This window comes from Mesoplodon densirostris, chromosome 12 (genome assembly GCF_025265405.1).
Source record: "Mesoplodon densirostris isolate mMesDen1 chromosome 12, mMesDen1 primary haplotype, whole genome shotgun sequence".
NCBI lineage: Eukaryota > Metazoa > Chordata > Mammalia > Artiodactyla > Ziphiidae > Mesoplodon > Mesoplodon densirostris.
Genome location: NC_082672.1, coordinates 36,873,405 through 36,895,025, shown reverse-complemented (window position 1 = coordinate 36,895,025; position 21,621 = coordinate 36,873,405). Strand labels below are relative to the sequence as shown.

Sequence of the window (21,621 nt, the reverse complement as noted above, 5' to 3'; positions counted from 1 at the left end):
TAATCTGAAAAAAATATATATAACTGAATCACTTTGCTGTACACCTGAAACTAACTCAATACTATAAATCAATGATATTTCAATTAAAAAAAAGCCACACATTTTTCCCAGGCTTTTAGTACTTTGTTAAACTAAATGAAATTGACATGTCATATAATTTTGCCATTCTCGGTTAATCCAGCAATTTTTTAAATACCTTCTGCATAAGATATTCTTATCTTTCTACTTGAAAACTACACTTAGCCAATAAATGTAAATGGCCCTGTCATAGGCAGATCCTTGCTGAGGCCAAGTTTCCAGTCCCATCTATAGAACTACTTGGTTGCCATGAGCACATTCCGGTTCCATTGTTGACTTAACTAGACCATGGTCCTGCATCTCTACATTATAGTGACATTTTTATTCAGGACGTATACTGCTTCTTCTAAGTATAACTTCATTCAGGCAATGGTGGTATTCTTTGCATTTCTTTCAAGGGCAGCAAATGAAACCAACAGACCATAAATTGGCCAGTTTGTACTATCATGCTTTTGGTATTTATGTCCTTGTCAAAAGGAGATATTACTATATTGACTATACCAGGTAATTGAGGGGAAATATGAGTTAAAACTTTTAAAAAATTAATAAATTTTTATCTCTAGGAAAATTAGATTTCAGGCACTTTTATTGGGTTTCTTGTAATCTGGGGTATTGCTGCATAATGTGTAACTGACCCATAGCAGTGAACCTAGGCTTACTAATTCAAGGCTGAAGACTGTAGTCACTGGAACTTAGTAAAATAATTTAGGGTGATTCCTTATTCGTTTACTAAGTGAACTGGATTAAGGTCCAGTAGCTAATAGGAGGTATAGGAACTGTTTTAATATGCCTACTTAAGGGTAAAAATATAGAAATAGGTGCCCCAAAGCTTCATTTCCTTTGACTCTTTAGTAACTGTTTGACTTGGGTAAGTCATTTCCTTTTTTGACCCTGGTTTCCTTATCTCTGAAATGAGGGGTTGGGCTGCATTATCTCGGATGTCCCTTCTAGCCTTTACTGTGCTGTGTAGCCCTCATATAACTAAACAGTTATGTGCTGTTAGTTGTCCCAGCATCTAGCTCTACTCATGATTTTCCTGGCAAAGATAAGGAATTGAGAAGAGTGATCCAGACTCACTTCCATGTTGAAGTAAGACGTATTCTGACTGAGCTTCCCCGTGTTCAACTGTTACTTCTATGTACAGTGCAGTGAACTGTTTATGCATAGGAATTATCCCTTTGATTTGACATTTAGAGTGTCAGACAATAGAATCTCACTCTATGTTGCCTAATGCTTGTCAAGAGCTCAGGTGCAAAAAAAATATTAATGGAGAATTGTTTGGAAGAAATGACATCTATCCATCCCTCTAGCCTAGATACATATGATAAATAAGAGCTGTATACTAAGACCATGTAATTTTAGCCTTCTGTAAATTGCTTTTATGGAACTCCAAACTTCTGACATTTTCCATTGACCCAGTTAGAAGTTGTTATAAAGAACAGTCCTCCAAAACTGCTTATTATATTTACTGTCAACGTGTCATCAAGGACAAAGAGTTCACCGTGAGACACTTTTTTTAAAAATGAGACTTCGTGGGAGAATACTTGTACTTCTAAGAAACTGGTTTGTTTTTATTTTATGGACATTGAATTCTGTTAACTCATGATGTCTATCTCTTTGCATTGGTTATTTGGAAACTTAGAGCCAGTTTTATGGCCCACTTCTCAATGAATGGTAATTTTGGAGCACATTTTCAGTATGATCAGTCCTCATCTTATTTCTCCTTGATGATGATTTTCCCACCTTTATCTTAATGTGTCTTTTGTTGTTGCCTCATTTTTTCTGGATTGAAGAGAGTTTTAAAATAACTAAAGTTAAAATAGAGAGATGACTGGAAGGATGGAGAAGAGTGAATAACAGTGTTAAACAGCTGTTACATGATTTGCTCTGAACTATGTTTTATAACATTAGAGGTCATTTTAAGACTGTTTTTGATATAATGCCAGAATGTAGCCATGTCTCGTGAAAAAAGTGTTGAATAACAGAATCACAATAACATTTCGGGAACCAGAATATTTTACAGAAGGAAGCTATTTAGTACAATTTAGGGGATTTTATTTTATTTTTTTTAGGTAACCTAAACAGTGATGGAAGAGAAAGTATTGATTATTGATACTATCTTGTACATTGATACTATCTTGTACAGTTTATCATATAAGGACCTTACTATGTTAGCACTCAGGGCCTGCTTAGAGTTAGGAAGCCTAGATGTGTCCCCTTTCTTCCTGACACAGGAATTATGTTTAGAAGCATGCTATGTGACTCTCTCCTCTATTCCCTTGTACTATTAGTACCCTGCCCTCCTGGAAGGCTCTTCCCTCCCTATCCAAATCCTATGTATTGTCCAAAGCTTCACTTGGACCCACCTGCTTCATATGGCCTTTGCAGAATACTCCCCCACTTTCCTCTCCCCTCTGTGAGCTCCTGCAGTGTGTTCAGTACCCTTTGCACTGCACACATCTGCACACATTCATATTGCTGAGTATAGTTTCATGGATTAGTCTGGAAGACCCCAAGTAGCTCATGAGTTCTGTGACAGCCCACTAGGTCTTAGTCACACACCCAGCATGATACTGTACAGAGAGCAATTGCTCTAAACACTGCCTTGTGGTTTGCCCAATTCCTGGGACTCACCTAGCTTGTCTTTCTCATTCTCAGGTTCTTTTCGTGCCAGATGCCAACTTTCCTTCCAGTACCTTAAGGTTATCATCATCCAGTCCTGGTGCTACTGTCTCTCCCTCATCATCAGATGCAGAATATGATAAACTGCCTGTATGTATTTCATTCATGCACTGAAGTTCATATTTCTCAGCAATGGTTTTGAGTTAGTGCAGAATTCTACATGTTATTTTTCACAAGAGTTCATCTGAAACTCTCCTCCCTCGTCAAAGAGGTGGGGTTAAGTAATTTGTATTAGTTGAGAGAAGAAACCTGTTCACATTTAAGGTCTCAAAGGCAGAAATGCATGTCTTATTTATGTAGAAGTATGAAGTTAAACTCTCAATGAGACCAATAATTTATTTGTACTGCTTTCCTCCTTTTTCTAAAGAATTTGAACCATGAGTCCAATATAAATTCTTTCATTTAAAATATTTTCTAAAGACACTTGATGAGGCATTTTTATGGGTTCATACATATGTGCTTTTTAAAAATCTTAGTTTGATTTGGGTGATATTTTTGAAGGTTGAAAGACATATGCCTTTTTTAATGTTCACGTTAAATAGGAACAGGTTACTTACAGGGAACGTAGACGGCTTGATTCAAATAAATGAATAATCTTGTTGAAGAAGTGCTTCTATTTGATTTGGGAAATTTTTGCTTCTAAAGGATGCTGACTTAGCAAGAAAGGCCTTAAAACCCATTGAGAGAGTCTTATCATCCACTTCTGAAGAGGACGAGCCAGGCGTGGTAAAATTTTTAAAAATGAATTGTCGCTACTTCACCGATGGAAAGGTATATGGCTATGCAATTTGTTTCCTTTTCTTGGAGTCTATGGAAAACTAAACTAGTTCCAAATTACTGAAGGCAGGCTATTTTAAAATATCTTACCCAAAGTTTCAGCTTTAAGATTTCACAACTGTCCATTAGTTTTCCCCTCTTGGATGCCTGGCATTTTACCTACTGAGGGAATAATAATCATCATGTTGAAATGTGATTCTTTGTGACCTTGGGTTTATTACTTATATTTCAGTTCTTAGCCCATAAATTGTTAGAGAGACAGTATAGAATGTGTTTAAGAGCAAATGCTGGAGTCGGGCTCACTGAACTTAAATTCCAACTCTACCACCGCTAGCTCTGAGACGATGGGCAAAGTATTTGAATTTCTTAAGCTTCTATTTTTCCTCATCTATAAAGTAGGAACAATAATAAAATTTAACTAATAGGGTATGCTAATTAAAAGTAAATTCATGTGAAGAGCTTAACACCTAACCTGGAAAATGGTTAAGTTCTCGACCTGTTTGCTGCTAGAAATTCTGGTATGAAAAATGTCTGTTACATCGTGGTTTCAGTTTTTTGGTTGTTGGTGTTTTGTATAAAGAACAAATCTGACATTTTGTGAGCCTCTGAAGAAAGGGTAATGTTGATATAAAGAGAATTCCTGTGCTCATAGTAGAGACTTCATGCCAGGTTCAAATGGTAGGAAAATACATTATTGATATGCACTTGAAACTTTTTCAACCAAGACTAAGTAGTGCTGAAAGGCAAAACTTTTTGCCAAGGTGATCACTAAACTCATTAAGAGTATCAAACTAAATAACTTACCTAGGGCTTCACTGGTGGCGCAGTGGTTGAGAGTCCGCCTGCTGATGCAGGGGACATGGGTTCGTGTCCCGGTCCGGGAAGATCCCACATGCCGCGGAGCGGCTGGGCCCGTGAGCCATGGCCGCTGAGCCTGCGTGTCTGGAGCCTGTGCTCCGCAACGGGAGAGGCCACCACAGTGAGAGGCCTGCGTACCGAAAAAAAAAAATAATAATAAAATAAATAAATAACTTACCTAAAGGGAGTCATTTATATCCTGCTGTCCCTGGTAGATAACATCCCTGTGACCAACAGGGTCTACCATGTAAACTGACCAAGTTTCAGACCCACCAAGCTACTGTTCTTTGCTTTCGGTTTCCATAGTTTGGATGTATTCACTTTTGTCTGCAAAAATTTCATACTCCTATTTGTGTCAAATTTTGCTGAATGTGGGCTTTCTAAGCATCTTAGAGCAAAATATTAGAAGTACAGCCGCTCCCCTAGCACAGTACCAGGCGCTTGCTGGACAGGTAGTGAATATGTGCTGAGTGGATTGTAGAGTACCCAGTTCTCAATTTGGAAGGTACCTGGGATAGCCCCTCTCATTTTACAGACAGGGAGTTGGCGAATCTGAGACATACATGTGAAACCCAAGATCCTACCACAATTGTACTATTGCAGCAGCCATGCTAGAACCAGGCTCAGCTGATTGCCACAGCGAGGCAAGCCTGTTTCTCTGCTCAGCACACCGCACCCAACGTTGTATTTCGTCAGCCTGTTTCTTCCAGCCCTTGTAGAGGGGATGCAATTGCCCTGTAGGATACCGTGGTTCAGAAGGTCAATGGAATGGCAACATAAGTTTGTTAAAGCTGCTATGGTGGTTGCATCTTGCCTGTAGCGACTCTGTACTGTCTTTTTCTTCAGGGTGTGGTCGGAGGTGTCATGATCGTTACTCCTAACAATATCATGTTTGACCCTCATAAGTCCGATCCCCTGGTCATTGAAAATGGGTGTGAGGAGTACGGCCTCATTTGCCCCATGGAAGAGGTTGTTTCCATCGCGCTCTACAATGACATCTCCCACATGAAGATCAAAGATGCCTTGCCATCGTAAGAGATCTTTCTTTGTTTACCAGAAAAAGGGGTATTGGGAGAATTAAATGCAATTAAAAAGTGAGGGCATGGGCAGGAGTGAGAGATTGTGTAGAGGTGAATTTGAAGGTAGAATATTTGTGCACTAAATTTTAAAAAAGAGAAAAAGGAGAGAAATGGAAATGATGAGGTCAATAAGGAAGAGTGAAACATTCAAATCAAAAAATCACATAAAAATGGTATTGCTTTGGCTTATTTTTCCGAAGAGCAATGCATGTTCTTAATTTATGAAAGAATAAATGAAGTTTCTCTGAAAGAATTTGTCTGATTATCGATAAGAGAATAGTATTTTCTCTTTGGTTTAATTGGTAAGCAGAGTTATGTTCTTCCTCATTCAAATTCTAGGACAGGCAATCTTCCCAGCTCATGTGTTTCCTTAATCCTGTGTGGAGAGACATTTGCGTGGACGTGCAGAGGCACTGCCCCTGTAGCCAGAATACCTTAAGTGGTGTGCAAAGGCTGTAATAGTTTGTTTTGTCTCTGAAATGTACATGGATATTACTTTAGTCCTGATTACTTTTGCCTTCTAAAACTGAGTTTTTCTGATTTAAAGAAGCTCCCCATGAAGAAAGGGTTTAAGAAAACTCAGAGAATCGATTCACTTGTAGAGATAATCTGACTCTTTCTGTCATTTTGTCAGTGTGCCTATTTCCGTATACTATATATGTGCTAGCAGTAAAACTCCTTAGAAACTCTCAGTGATAGCAAGGTAAAAGCAAAGCAGTGGGTCCAACAGGACAAAGGGAAGCTAGCCTCTTGGACTCAGGAAAAGAAGGGAAGGTAACTAGGGAAATTGACCCAGACACAGCATCCCTAGGGGTTTATGCCAGCAGGTTCCCCTGGACTTCTACAGTCCTTAGCATCTGACCCACTAGACCCTTACATGCCCAGCCACTGAAGGAACCACTGGAGCATCGTCACTGGGTAGTTTCCAAGTTCTGGCAGAAGTGCCTAGAGGTTTAGGAGGCAGTGTAGCAGGCCAGGCAGTCCTGCAGGATGATGCCTGGGTTTCCCTGGCTCTGCCTTTTATGGCTCCACGACCTTCACACGTGACTGAATCTTGAGCCTCGGTTTTCTCATCTATAAAATGGAATTAATAGTATTCTTCAGCTTGCAGAGCTGTTACAAGATCTAAAAGCATTGATATACCAAAACTCTTAGAAAATAGCCTGGTACCTAATAAGTATAGGCTGTTTATTTGAACCTTCATATCTGAAACTCTAATCATTGTTCTGTGGGAATCTTTTATTCACGCAGAATGAGGCTTCTAATGCATCTTAGTGTGCGTCTCTTGTGTGGCAAGGATATGAAGATAAGTGGGTCACGGCCCCTGTCCTGCAGTTTACTGAGTGCGACAGGTGGAGAGAAGTGGTAATTGAACAGCACTGTAGATACAGACATGCACACGGCATTCCCTGAGAACCATGTGAAGGAGTGTCCAGCTACCTTGGAATCTTAAATGAGAAGGAGGAGAGGGAGTGAAAGAGTCACTTTTGGGAAGAAAGTGTGAACATGAGGTGACAAGAGGGAAGAAGATAAGAGTAGGTAAAGATACAGTTAAGTTTGGAAGTGGGTGGACAGCCAGATAGGGGCATTTCTTGCCCAATGATGGATTCTAGTGGAGTAATACTGTTACACATCTTCAGCTTAGGATGTTAAGTATTCTTTTAATAATAGGGAAGGTACACTCTTACAGAAAGATTTCTCTAAATGTGAGATTGCGTTTCATGATCCAGGCCTAATGCTGTAGATGGGGCTAGAGAGAGGAGTTGAGAATTGGCTCCTAATGTGTTGAAATTATTTCAGAATTGTACAGTGATTGCTACCGTGGATGCAGGTATATAAAGACTTCTTAGGCTAATGAACAGTATGTGCACCAATGAGCAAAATAGAATGTGGTAGTGGAATCAGTGTGAAATGAACTTGGTATTGACCTCAGAATTCCATCAATTGTTTAAAGTAGTTTAAATTTCATTATTTAAAGTTGTATGGTAAAACAAGAAGTGCAAATTATCTAGCTGCCATGTGCAAATAGTTTTAAAGAGTGTGTGTGTGTGTGTGTGTAAAATCTCTCCATCCTCACCTTCAGGCTTTATATATTTTGTGTAAGACATTTTGTAACTCCAGCTGCCACAGAGACTAGGAACAGAACAACCGCAAGGATTATTGGTCATCGTTAGGTCTCTGGCTGAGTCTAGAAAACATTAACAGCAGAGCCAGTTGACACCACTATGTACTTTGCCCCGACAGAGTTTGACAGTTGTGTTGCAGATAAAGAGATGGCTGAATTAATCCCGGCTTGGATTAGGTAGAACAAGAAGGGAGGGATAGACAAGAAGGTAATATAGGAGGCTGATTAGAGTGCAGTTGAATGCATTCTTTGTGGGGGTCAAGCTAGCTAGAGAAGGAAGAGATGAGGAAGGGGCTTAGGTGTTCATGGAAGGTGATTTTGCTTATTAATTTGCTGGTTAAGTATGTAAAAAGCTGGGCTTCTTTGTTACAGGACTTACTTTGGCCTTTAATATGCCAAATTAAATTTGGGGTCTGAAAATGGAAATTATACTACATTACACTAACTTATTTGACTCTAGGATTGAAGCATCTTTAACATCTCCTGAGATGCTCATGTTGAGCAGAACACTTTTGTATGTGCAGGTTCCTGCAGAACAGAGATACTGTGACAATTGTCTTTTAGCGTATGGTGTTTAGGGGCTCGATGAATGATTATTGAATTGTAATGAATTATGAATTAGAGGCTTTTTAAAGCATTTGTCAGAGCCTAACAGTTACATAGGCTTTTATTTTGTATTGGAAAAAGCATGGATGTTCCATGCAAGTGATTTATTCAGTAACTTTGGGGAGACAGTTCAAGTTCAGTAACTTGAACTTCCCGGCACTTTGTTGAGTATTGTCATAATTATTTCAAAGCAAGAATAATAAAGTATTACCTGAATATGATCTAGCCTTTTTAGAAAATTTATTTCTGAAATCCAAAAATTTTATTTTTAAATAGGGTTTTTATACCTCTGTGTTTTAACCCAGTATTGACACTAAGGTAAGCAGAAATACAGATTTAAAAAAGTGTTTCTTGACAATTTATTTTACACTTTGAAGAGCATGTTTAATCAATATTTTCTGTGTAAATCAAACCTGGGTAGTAAAGCATCTGTTATTAAGGAAAAACAATTAACTGTGTCCCAGTTCAAAATTTTATAGAAAAGTAAATTGAATGAGCTCTTACTTATAATACTTAGTATAAATTTCTTAACTCTTTCATTTTATTACAATATCAATTTTACTTTATGGCAATGAGTAACTGATAAAACCTCAAATCTGGGTAGTAAAGCATCTGTTATTAAGGAAAAACAATTGACTGTGTCCCAGGTAACTATAAAATTTTAAACTGTAAAATGGAGCAGGTGCTATATATTCACAATAATAGTGGAAATCATCCTCTTGCATCTCCTTCAGGAGTAGAAGGATGTCTTTTATGGGAAGCATCAGATCTTCCAAAATTATGGTTCAGTGTCAGTCATTTTATAGAGCAGTTAAATGAGTAGCTACTCCGTCAATGAGCCATTCAGAATTAATGTAGTTGGTTTATGTACTATTTTATAAAAGAGGAAAAGCCTTGAATATCTAAGGAATTTTAGTCATAGTACTGAAACAGTCCCTCTCCTTTGTCCTTCATGAAAATCAGAAACATTATTTCATCATTAAAAATCTGGTGGGTGACATCTCCATGTTCATAAATGACCTCAAATACCATTCATTTGTTTCTAATAGGATATGCGAGCAACTCTCATGGTTCTTTATTTTGCCACTTTTTATAGTTGATTTTATTTTTCATTTTGAAGTCAGTTTCTGGATTTCATTTCCTTATTTTAAAGTCCTTTAAACATAAATTTAAGTTGTAATAGATTTATGTTTTGGTTTTTGGTTGGGTTTTGTTTTTGCCTTTCATCCATTTTGTTTTTGTTTTTGTTTTTAACATTCCATGTGCACCCACCATTTTTCCCCCCACAGTGACATACCTCAGGATCTTTGTCCTCTGTACAGGCCTGGAGAATGGGAAGACCTGGCTTCAGAAAAGGATATCAACCCATTCAGTAAGTTCAAATCTCTCAACAAAGAAAAACGGCAGCAGAATGGAGAGAGAACCATCACTTCAGATTCCAAATCAATAAGACCTTTGGAGAAGTCAACAGAATACACAGAAAAGAAGCCCTCAGACAGCTCTGTGTCAGACAAGTTAAAGAAACTGGAATTCTCTGCAGAGGCAGTCAAACGGTCTGCCGCAGTAGCTAAAGTCAGCAAGGAACTTTCTGACACTCAGGCTGCATTTGAATCTATAGCCAAAGAAAATTCACTCTTAGGAGAAGAAGACGACTTTGTTGACTTGGAAGAACTTTCTTCTCAAAATGATAGTGGAATGGACAAAAGAGACACCTCAAAGGAGTGCCTTTCTCTTGACCCAGCGGAGCTAAGGAAGACTAAATCACAAATAATCAGTTCTACTACGGAAATGCAGGTGCAGTCGGCCCTGAACTTTTCAGAAACAGAGTGTGATGCTGAATTGAAGGGGACCCTAGATTTAGAAACCTGTGAGAAGCAAGATGTAATGCCAGAGGTGGACAAGCAGTCTGGTTCCCCAGAAAGCCAGGTGGAAAACACATTGAACATACATGAAGATCTAGATAAAGTTAAACTCATTGAATATTACCTTAATAAGAACAAAGAAGGGTCACAGTTACCTGATAACTTGCAGAAGGCAGAATTAAGTGATGGCAAAAGTATTGAGCCAGTGGGAATAGACATCACTCTTAGTAGCTCTCTTCCCCAGGCAGGTGATCCCCCAACTGAGGGCAATGAACAGCCAGATAAAACCTGGGTGAAAGAGAGAGCACCCCTTCCATTGCAACTAGGCTCTTCTACAGAAGAAAATATGAATAAAGTGTTTCCAGACTCCTCTTTGGAATCTACTCTGGACAACAGCCGCCAAGGTGCACAAACGGATAATAAATCTGAAATTCAGTTATGGCTATTAAAGAGAATTCAGGTACCCATTGAAGGTAAGCCATTTTTAATTTCTTTATATTCTGTTGTATAGGCATATCTTCTTTTATTGTGCTTCACAGATATTGCATTTCTTTTTTCTTTTTTTTTTCACAAATTGAAGATTGTGGCAACCCTGTGTCAAGCAAGTCTATGGGCACCTTGTTTCTAACAGTATTTGCCCACTTCATGTCTCTGAGTCACATTTTGGTAATTCTTGCAATATTTCAGACTTCATTTCATTATTATGGCGATCTGTGATCAGTGATCTTTGATATTACTGCTATAGCTCACTGAAGGCTCAGATGATGGTTGGCATTTTTTTTAGCAATAAGGGATTCTTTAAGATGTACTTTTTTAGACATAATGCTATTGCACACTTAACAGACTACAGTATAGTATAAACATAACTTTTATATGCACTGGGAAACCAAAAAATGTGTGTTACTTAGTAGATTGTGATATTCACTTTATTGTGATGGTCTGGAACCAAACCCACAAATATCTCCAAGGTATGTATGCCTGTATAGCTGCCTTCCTAAAACTTGTACATGCAAGAGCAAAAGTAGTATAATTATTTGAGAACAGTATTTTCTCAATAGGGTATATCTTTACATTAGAAGGTTTTGAACTGCATATGTCCACTTGTACACAGATTTGTTTCAGTATACACGAAATACAGTACGACGCCATCCATGGTTGGTTGAATCCATGGAGGGCCAACTCTAAGGTTATACACAGATTTTTAACTGCACAGGTGTCAGCGCCTTTAAACCCTGTTTTGTTCAGGGCTCAACTGTAATTGGGAAAAATTAGCAATATATGCTATTTATTTTGAACATTAAACTATGACATAGAATTCTATTTCAAAACTAGTTAGCTTTTTTACATCTTTCAGGTAACTTTCCTTTTTCACTTTGAATTTCTAAATCTAAAGGAGTTTTAAAAGGTTTTTGAAGGTATTTCAGTTCTAAACTGAATTGTGTTATGGTATGGTTGGGTCCTCAGTACCATTCATTAATATGTATTCTTGTGGGTTGTCACAGTTCTCCACCCTTTGCTGTTCTGTGTGTTGGCTTTTATCCTTATTCCTGGTTTGTAGCATCTCATATGATGTAGACAAACCTGAAACATCCAAAGCTTTTTCCTTTTGTGCTAAAGAAGATCTGAAAAATTTAATTAGTCCTAATATGACGATGTTGTATGATGTTTATGCCAACTAGCACCAATATCGTCAATAATGAGGAAATATTTTTCATGTGTGATTCAGATATACTTCCTTCAAAAGAAGAGAAAAGCAAGACTCCACCCATGTTTCTGTGCATTAAAGTGGGAAAACCAATGAGAAAGTCCTTTGCCACTCACACTGCAGCCATGGTCCAGCAGTATGGCAAACGAAGAAAGCAACCAGAGTACTGGTTTGCTGTTCCTCGGGAGAGGTGAGTGTGAGCTAGAATGGGAAATCTGTTGGTCAAGTAGATTCTAATTGCATCTTGATTTTTAATTTAATCTTGAAATAATTTTATTCTTTTTTTTTACATCTTTATTGGAGTATAATTGCTTTACAATGGTGTGTTAGTTTCTGCTTTATAACAAAGTGAATCAGCTATACATATACATATGTTCCCATATCTCCTCCCTCTTGTGTCTCCCTCCCGCCCTCCCTAGCCCACCCCTCTAGGTGGTCACAAAGCACTGAGCTATCTCCCTGTGCTATGTGCCTGCTTCCCACTAGCTATCTATTTTACGTTTGGTAGTGTATATATGTCCATGCCACTCTCTCACTTTGTCACAGCTTACCCTTCCCCCTCCTCATATCCTCAAGTCCATTCTCTAGTAGGTCTGTGTCTTTATTCCTGTCTTACCCCTAGGTTCTTCATGACATTTTTTTTCTTAAATTCCATATATATGTGTTAGCATATGGTATTTGTCTTTCTCTTTCTGACTTACTTCACTCTGTATGACAGACTCTAAGTCCATCCACCTCATTACAAATAGCTCAATTTTGTTTCTTTTTATGGTTGAGTAATATTGCATTGTATATATGTGCCACATCTTCTTTATCCATTCATCGGATGATGGACACTTAGGTTGCTTCCGTGTCCTGGCTATTGTAAATAGAGCTGCAATGAACATTTTGGTACATTACCCTTTTTGAATTATGGTTTTCTCAGGGTATATGCCCAGTAGTGGGATTGCTAGGTCATATGGTAGTTCTATTTGTAGTTTTTTAAGGAACCTCCATACTGTTCTCCATAGTGGCAATAATTTTATTCTTGAATAATAAGTTTCTCTTAATTGTACATTTTAGAATTTCTAGAAGGATATTATTTCAGTAGCTTTCTGCTAAAGGGTGTTTTCAATATAGCAAATTTGAGATCATCATAGGTACTGTGTGCCGAACCACTTTCAAAACTTTCTACCCAGTTGAATTTTAAATGAAGGAAGATTGGGATATTCTAAAGTGCCAGTAATTGCAAGTGCTATTCTGTTGGGAATAAAGGAGTATGATGGAGCAGATTCAAACCCCAAGTGCAATAGAGAGGCAGGATTTTAATTTTAAAGTGTCTGTTATTCTGGGGGGACTAAAGATTACTTCCGCCTTATGGAGAAAAGTATCTGTGACTCAGCAGCATGAGAAGTGTAACATGAGATTACCTGGGTGCGCTCGAGGGGCTATATACCTCTAAAGAGATTTGTATTTTTTAAAAAATTGCCAAAGAAGAAAATTTATTGGTGATGTGACAATCTAGGATAGCAGGGATAGTGACATAGACATTCTTCAGCAGTACGTCACTGAAGACATCTTTATAATAGAAATATTTAGGAAACATTATTTTTAGAAAAAATCGTTTTTCTTTTGTATGTAATAGAATAAAAATTTCTTTACAAAGGCCTTGCAATTAGTTTTCAAAATTGTTAAATCCACACATTTTTCCTTCTCCTAACTAGTCATCAAGGCATACTTTTTGGCTAACATACCTACCAAGAACAAATACTCACTGAGCTTCCATAAGCATGAATTTTTTTTTTAAATGAACTTTCCCCCTGATATCTCAGTAGTGAAGAGGTAATTTCATTTATTTATTTGGCTGCACTGTGTGGCTTGTGGGATCTTAGTTCCTCAACCAGGGATTGAACCCACGCCCACGGCAGTGAAAGCACCGAGTCTTAACCATTGGACCACCAGGGAACTCCCAAGCATGAATTTTTAATAAAGTAAAATTAAATTTCAAGCACGAGCACACCTTCTGGCTGATTAGTACCCAGAATGATAATTCTCATCGAGTTGCCTGATTTTAATAAGTCATAGTTTAATGTGAAGATAATTAATAGGATTTTAATGAACAAATTTGTTAATATTTTTTCTGGCTTAGACACAGAGCCATGTTTACATAGACGTTAAACATAATCTGTTTCCTATTTACAAAATACACTCCTGTCCTGTGCTTGCAGCCCCAATGCTATCTCCATGAAACTTTAAACTAGGGACACTGAGGAGAGACAAAGAAAATTTGTGTCTTTCACATTTCTTCTGTTGAAATATTTTTAAATAATAAATTTCTGAAACCCTGTTAAAATCAGAGTTCTAGAATCAGATGTCATAGATGGACAAACTGATTTTAAAGGTGGGGAAAACAAAGCACTGAAACTTTCAGCCACATTTAGGTTATGTGGATTCCTCATCTGTCAGGAAAACTACCTATCATATGTTTTTTTCTCTGGAGAAGTGTACTGTTTGTAATATAAGGACATTAGGATTTTTCAATTTTATTATCTTTAATGAGACTTGTGCATACCAAGGAATCTTCTAGAGTAAAGTTTTTGCAGTCTCACACATGTAGTTATTTTACTGTCATTCTTTAACCCAGAATAAGTCTGTAATGCTGAAATAGTACTTCTCTTTGACCTCATACAGAGGTGGTTTTTGTGAGCTTTTTAAAGTAGGTCACTTGTTGAATTCTATTACATTGTGTTTTATAGTGTCCACGATTTATTTGTCTTTGGCTAACAAATAACCTGACATTCTTAGTTTTCTTTTTTAAGCTAATCATTAATTAACCAAAGATTTTTCTGGGAGACATTATCTCACTATGTTAATGATTTTTTGTATAGATGTTAGGAATTTTTTTTCTGTTGTTCCTTTAGGTATTTTCATCTCTACCTACCCTTAAGAAAACCTACATTTTAGTTTAAGATAGGGAAAGATGAAGAAATTCTATAGTTAGCTCCCACCCAGAACTCCAAGTGCACAAGAAATAAAAGTTCATTTTTATTTCCAATTTATGAAATTCTTCAGGACTTTAAGCTCAACGAAGTCCTTAAGGAGCTCGGAAGTGGCGTGCAGTGCTTTTCTTTGATGATAATTTCTGGATTCCCTTGCTATATCAAACTGAGCATTTCTTCTTGCCTTTCTATTTAATGGGTCTTCATATCATTGGGAGTTTCAGCAGCAGAGTGAAGTCGCCCTAGCAGTGGCTTTCTTTCTAGGTCATAAGGTGCTCTCATAGACCTTCTGTGTGACAGTGTACTCTCATGGGCAGGTCTCTTTGGCTCATGCAATGCACCGCAGCTCCTTAATGTTTTCCTGTTGACATAAGTTCACAAACATGTTTCACTATTCCTCTCTATTGTTCCTAATCAACAGCAGATTAGATGATACAGAAGAATGGATCAGTGATCTGGAAGACATAATATAGTGGAAATTACCCAATAAGAACAGCAAAAAGAAAAAACTTTAAATGCAGGTAGTTTAAAGGACCTCTGGGACAACGTCAAATGCACTAACATTTGCATAATAGGGGTCCCAGAAAAAGAAGAGAGAAAGGGGCAGAAAACTTTTCTGAAGAAATAATGGCTGAAAACTTTCCTAACCTGGGGAAAGAAACAGACATCCAAGTCCAGGAATCACAGAGAGTCCTGAACAAGATGAACCCAAAGAGATACATACCAAGATATAATTAACAAGGCAGAAGTTAAAGAGAATTTTGAAGGTAGCAAGAGAAAAACAGCTAGTCACATACAAGGGAAGCCCCATAAGATACTAGCTGATTTTTCAACAGAAACTTTGCAGGCCACGCTGTGTGGCAGGATTTATTTATTTATTTATTTATTTATTTATTTATTTTTGCGGTACGTGGGCCTCTCACTGCTGTGGCCTCTCCCGTTGCGGAGCACAGGCTCCGGACGTGCAGGCTCAGCGGCCATGGCTCACGGGCCCAGCCGCTCCGTGGCATGTGGGATCTTCCCAGACCGGGGCACGAACCCGTGTCCCCTGCATTGGCAGGCGGACTCCCAACCACTGCGCCACCAGGGAAGCCCAATAGTGTAGTAATTTTAAAGATCAAGGTGATGGAGTAGGAAGACACTGAGCTCATCTTCCCCCATGAACACATCAAAAATACATCTTCATGTAGAGCAATTCTCACTGAAAACAAACTGGAAACTGGCAGAAAGACTCTTGTACAACCAAGGCTGTAAAAAATGATCCACACAAAGTCAGGAAGGGAAGAGAAACGATCAGGTCAGGACCTGTGCCTCTAGGAGGAGACACAGAAAAGGAAGGAGATTACATGGGCTGGGAGATCCTCCCTGAGGAGTGAGCGGTTTGAACCACATATTGGGTGCCCCTGCCCTGGGGTCCAGTACAGGGAAGAGGATACCCCTTGGCTTGTTTGAAGACCAGTGGGAATAGCAGGGGGGCTGCGAGGAACTTAGACTCTGCTCCTGAAGAGCACGCACACACTTGCTTTCTCCTGAAACAAGGCGGAGGAAGCAGACTGAAACTGCTCAGGATGAAACTGCCCAGGATGCTGACTGGTTTCCCATGGGCAGTTTCCCATGACCACCTCAGTGCATGTCTGGGCCCCTCTTGTTCTCTGATGCAGCTCCCCGCTAGGGCTAAGGCTGCTCTTGCCAAGGAGAGCCCACAGTTGTGGGGAAGGAGCCAGCTTGGACCTGGCCCTGCCTGTGAATGCAGAAAGAGGAGCCATTCCTGGTGCTCATGGAGCCAGCAGATTGCGTGTGGTCTGGAGCACTGACTGGCATGATGGGACTGCCCCAGCAGCTGCCCTGGCCCACTCCAGGTGCCCGCTCCAGCCTCTTGCTCCAGTGCTGCTCTTCTTTGGGGCAAAGGTGCCGATGCTGGGAGCAGGGAGATCACACACTTAGAGGGAACGGAACCAGCTCAAACCTGAACCTCAGTGCTTCTGCTTCAGCACCTTGGGACCTGCCCCTGCCCCCAGTGAGGAAGTGTCAGCCACTGAGCACAGGAGAAGCCCCAGCTCACACCTGGCTCTGGCTCTGTTGCTTCCATCGCCAGCTCCACCTCCCACCAAGGTGAGAGCTGCCAGCACACCCTGGGGAAAGACATGACCTGTGCTCATTTCATATCTAGCTCTCCCACCAAAGCCACATGCAGACTGTGTCGGGATGCTTCCACACAAGGGCATCCCTTCAACACCAGGATAGGTAACTGTTTGACCTAATTTCATAGAGACAGAGAAAGTTGTTTCAAACAACAGAACAAGAAAACTCCCTTGAAGAAACAACTAATGAAACAGAGATAAATAATTTACCAGATAAAGAGTTCAAAACATTAGTAATAAGAATGCTAACTGAACTAGGGAAAAGAATGGATGAACAGAGTGAGAATTTTAACAAGGAACTAGAAAACAAAAACCGGTCAGAACTGAAGAATTACAATAACGAAAATGAAAAACATACTAGAAGGAATTAACAGCAGACGAGGTGGTACAGAAGAACACATGAGTGATCTGGAAGATAGAATAATGGAAATCATGCAATCAGAACAGCAAAAAGAAAAAACTGAGGACAGTTTAAGGGACCTTTGGGACAACACCAGGCATACTAACATTCACATTATAGGGTCCCAGAAGGAGAAGAGAGAGAAAAGGGTCAAAAATGTATTTGATAAAATTATGGCTGAAAAGTTCCCAAACCTAAAGAAGGAAACATATATCCAGATACAGGAAGCACAGAGAGTCTGAAAACAAAATGAACCCCAAGAGACCCCACACCAGCACATCATAATTAAAATGGCAAAACTTAAAGAGAGAATTCTAAAGGCAGCAAGAGAAAAAGAGTCATGTACAAGTAATCCCCATAAGGCTATCTGCTGATTTCTCTGCAGAAACTTTGCAAGCCAGAAGGGAGTGGCGTGATAAATTTTAAGTGCTAAAAGAGAACAACCTACAACCGAGGGTACTCTACTTGGCAAGACTGTCATTCAGAATAGGAGAGATAAAGAACTTCTCAGATAAGCAAGGAGTTCATAAATACTATACCAACTCTAAAAGCAAATGTCAAAGGATCTTTTCTAAGTGGAAGAGAAAAAGCTTTAACAAGAAGAATTTATAGAAAAGGAAAAATCCCACTAGTAAAGACAAATATATAGTAAAGGCTGTGGATCAACCACTGAAATAAGCCAGTACGAAGATTTTTTTTTTAATTTTATTCATTTATTTTTGGCTGCATTGGATCTTTGTTGCTGTGCGCAGGCTTTCTCTAGTTGCGATGAGCAGGGGCAACTCTTCGTTGCGGTGCGTGGGCTTCTCATTGCAGTGGCTTCTCTTGTTGCGGAGCACGGGCTCTAGGTGCGCAGGCTTCAGTAATTGTGGCGCACGGGCTTAGTTGCTCCGCGGCATGTGGGCTCTTCCTGGACCAGGGCTTGAACCCGTGTCCCCTGCATTGGCAGGCAGATTCTTAACCACTGTGCCACCAGGGAAGTTCCAGTAAGAAGATTAAAAGACAAAAAGTTGTAAAATCAACTATAACTACAATAAACAGTTAAGGGATAAACATGAAGATGTAAAATATGACATCAAAAACACAAAATGGGGGAGGGGTAAAAATGTAGATCTTTTAGAATGTGTTGGAACTTAAATAATTACCTGCTTAAAACAAGTAAATGTAGTTATAGGTCAACATACATGAATCCCACGGTAAACACAAATCAGAAATCTACAAAAGATAACTTTGTATGGTGACAAATGGTAACTAGATTTCCTGTGGTGATCCTTTCCTAATGTATAAAACACCACAGCACTATGTTGTACACCTGAAACTAATATAATATTGTAAGTTATACTTCAATTTGAAAACAAAGCAACAACAACAAAAATCCCAACATTATTGCTCCTAAAGGAATATTTTATCGGGAAGATAATCCTAAATTGATAAAGTACCACAGGCAGTAAGGTTGTTGTTATTGACAAGCATCTATGTTTTGCACCTTTACTTTGTGCGAGCCAGTGCCAGAAGCTATCTGATGTCTAAGAAGACAGAATCGTGTCCTGCCCTGGAAGAGGTATGGAGCCTTGGGCTGCCCTGCTCTGGCCAATGGAATAATGAGCCCCCAAATTGGACTGAGATGAATGAGAATCCCTAGGAATTGTGGGCCCTAGAATGAGATACATTATCCATTTGAAACATGATTTCCTAATTTGAAAAACGGGTCATGGTGAGGGTTAAGTAACTAGATCATAGTTGCACAATTACTGAGTGTGTACGTCCTGGCAGGCACTGGGCTGATTATAAATAAGTAAGACTGGGAACCTACCCTGAGGATCTTGTGAAAACAGTTTCTTGCACTTTCTAGAGACAATATAGATTGTATTCCAAACATTCGGATACTCTTCTATATAAAAAAATACAATTGTCTTTTTTCCTTTCTTAACACTGAGATATTTCCTTTCTTAGAAAGAACCAATAATTCCTATTCAAATTAAGTTTTCTTTTTTTCAATTATTTATGGCCTCAATCTCTGAAATGTTTCATAATAATTGATTTCATAATATCCAGCTTCTAAAATAAATAAGATGGAAATGGAGTTAACAGTGGGAATTATGTAGAATTTACCAAATCATGTATAAATGTTTAATCCAAGATTAATTAATTGGTTAGTGTGATTTGTGTAATAAGTAAACTAATAAGAGAGGGGAAGGGGGAAAGAGAGAGCCCGTGGGTATTTTTAAATGTGTTTAAACTTGAAAATAATTATGCTAAGATAGTTTTAGCAACACTTGAACATACAGATAAGTGGGAGGGGAGAGGAAGGTAGAATCTATTTTGCAATTTGGTTTTTTCCCCACTTAATATGTTATGCATATTTTCCACATTATGTACTACCATACTATTTTATGTATATGAACAATATAATTAGTAGCCCCCATTATGTTTCCTGGTTGATTTAATTATGTTTCTGCTTTGTATATAAGGTTATTCCAATTTTTTTTCCATTATAAGCAATGCTATATTAAACACCTTTGTAAAATTCTTCAGCTTGTCTTACCAAACCAAAGGATACGTTTAAGGTGTTTAAATACAGGCTGCACATGAAAGTGTGTGGCAATTTATACACCATCAGCATGAGTGCCCTTTGCCCCACATACTGGGAAATTTAAGTGGTATGATTCTTTATCCATTTGGTAGAAGAGAAAGGAAGCAAATGTAGCTTTTTAAATGTTTTATTTTAAAGTTGAGTGAACACTTGTTATATAACATTTGTTACGGAGTCAAGTCAGTAGTGGCCTGAGGATTTTTATTCTGTGTGACTCTTTTAATGAGAAATTAATTTATACCTTGATATTTATATTTTGTAATATATATTTGTTAAAAGTTATCTAAAATACCATGTTTCTGTAACCTGTTTCTGATTGAGATCAACAAGCCCTTTGTTTTACATGGGATAATTAACATTTTGTGCCTGCCCACATTTAGAGTAAACTCATCATATATGTTAAGTTGATTCTGTTTTAGAAAGCGTGGTATTTCCTTACATAATGTCAAGAATAACTGAAGTTCCCAAGCACTTTGTAATGGTTGGGATTTTTTTTTAATACTTACAAAATTTAAGTTATGTACCCATGAGCACACAGGTGTCTGTCCTTCTAAAAGGTGCTATCCATGTCATATGCATATTTCTCAGATCCAATTTGTGAGCAGTAGGTACTTCCTGCAAGTGTGTGTATTCTCTCTCCAGGGTTCTCCATGGTTGCCTACCTCAGAAAGTAGAACCAAGTGTTCAAGCCCCCATTTTTAGGAAGGGTGCCTTTTCTTTAGGTCAGCATTTCCCCCAAAGATATTCAGTGGAAAGCTCATCCCATGGATAAGTAAGTAATAAGTATTTCATATTAAATATGTTTCATTGCTAGTCCTTAGCTCTATCTATAGTTTCATGCTCATAGTTACTGTTTTCTAAATAGGATTTTGTAGGACATAATATTCCATATTCTGATGGAATATCAGAAGATATTTCATCTTCTGAAGATCCAGGTACCTTATTTTATATGACTATTATTGTGAACGCAGCACTTTATACGTAAACTATAATTTCCGCTTCTCTAGTTACTCCCCTTAAAATCTATTTTTTTAAAAATATTTATTTATTTATTTACTTGGCTGCGTCAGATCTTAGTTGCGGCACGTGGGATCTTCGTTGAGATGTGCGGGCTTCTCTCTAGTTGTGGTGCGCGGGCTCAGTAGTTGTGACATGTGGACTTAGTTGCTCCATGGCTTGTGGGAATCTTAGTTCCCTGACCAGGGATTGAATCCGCGTCCCCTGCATTGGAAAGTGGATTCTTAACCACTGGAACACCAGGGAAGTCCCCCCCTTAAAATCTATTTTGTACCTTATGGCCACATCTTCTAAAAAGATATTTTGATCTTGTCACATTGCCCCCCAAATATCTTAAGCCTTCAGGATTCAAGTCTAAACCCCTTGTTTGCTTTTAAAAGCTCTTTGCAGACTGACCTACCTTTCTAGCTTTTTCTTGATCTGCCTGAATCTGGGGTTTTACTGGAATTAGTCGTTTTATGGGCTTTTCGCAATAAGTCCAGAACCTTTCTAGCTTGGCACCTCTAAAAATACTATATTCTCGATTCAGGTAGTTCCCTTCTTTTCTCTACCTGCATAAATCCTTGTTTCCCCAAACAGTATGCCCTGCAGTGATCCCTCTCTAGACTGACAATTACAGCCCTTTCCCAGCCTGCACTTGACGGGGGAACAACCCTCAGGTACTGAGGCACTGGGGAGAGGAAGTGAAGTCCGGCACCTTTTCCCCTCACAGGAGTGGTC

At 38.7% G+C, this 21,621-nt stretch overlaps 1 protein-coding gene across 4 annotated transcripts in view; it reads left to right on the top strand.

Moving 5' to 3' along the window:
* The window catches only part of NCOA7 (nuclear receptor coactivator 7), a 152,064-nt gene that overhangs the window by 98,613 nt on the left and 31,830 nt on the right, over positions 1 to 21,621 (top strand). For 3 of the 4 annotated variants that reach the window (XM_060114979.1, XM_060114980.1, XM_060114978.1), the window contains 5 exons: positions 2,737 to 2,850; positions 3,406 to 3,531; positions 5,242 to 5,426; positions 9,495 to 10,540; positions 11,794 to 11,962. In XM_060114979.1, the coding sequence (XP_059970962.1) occupies positions 2,737 to 2,850; positions 3,406 to 3,531; positions 5,242 to 5,426; positions 9,495 to 10,540; positions 11,794 to 11,962 (1,640 nt within the window). The remainder of the gene's footprint in view (positions 1 to 2,736; positions 2,851 to 3,405; positions 3,532 to 5,241; positions 5,427 to 9,494; positions 10,541 to 11,793; positions 11,963 to 21,621) is intronic. The other variant, XM_060114981.1, reaches the window with a different exon arrangement.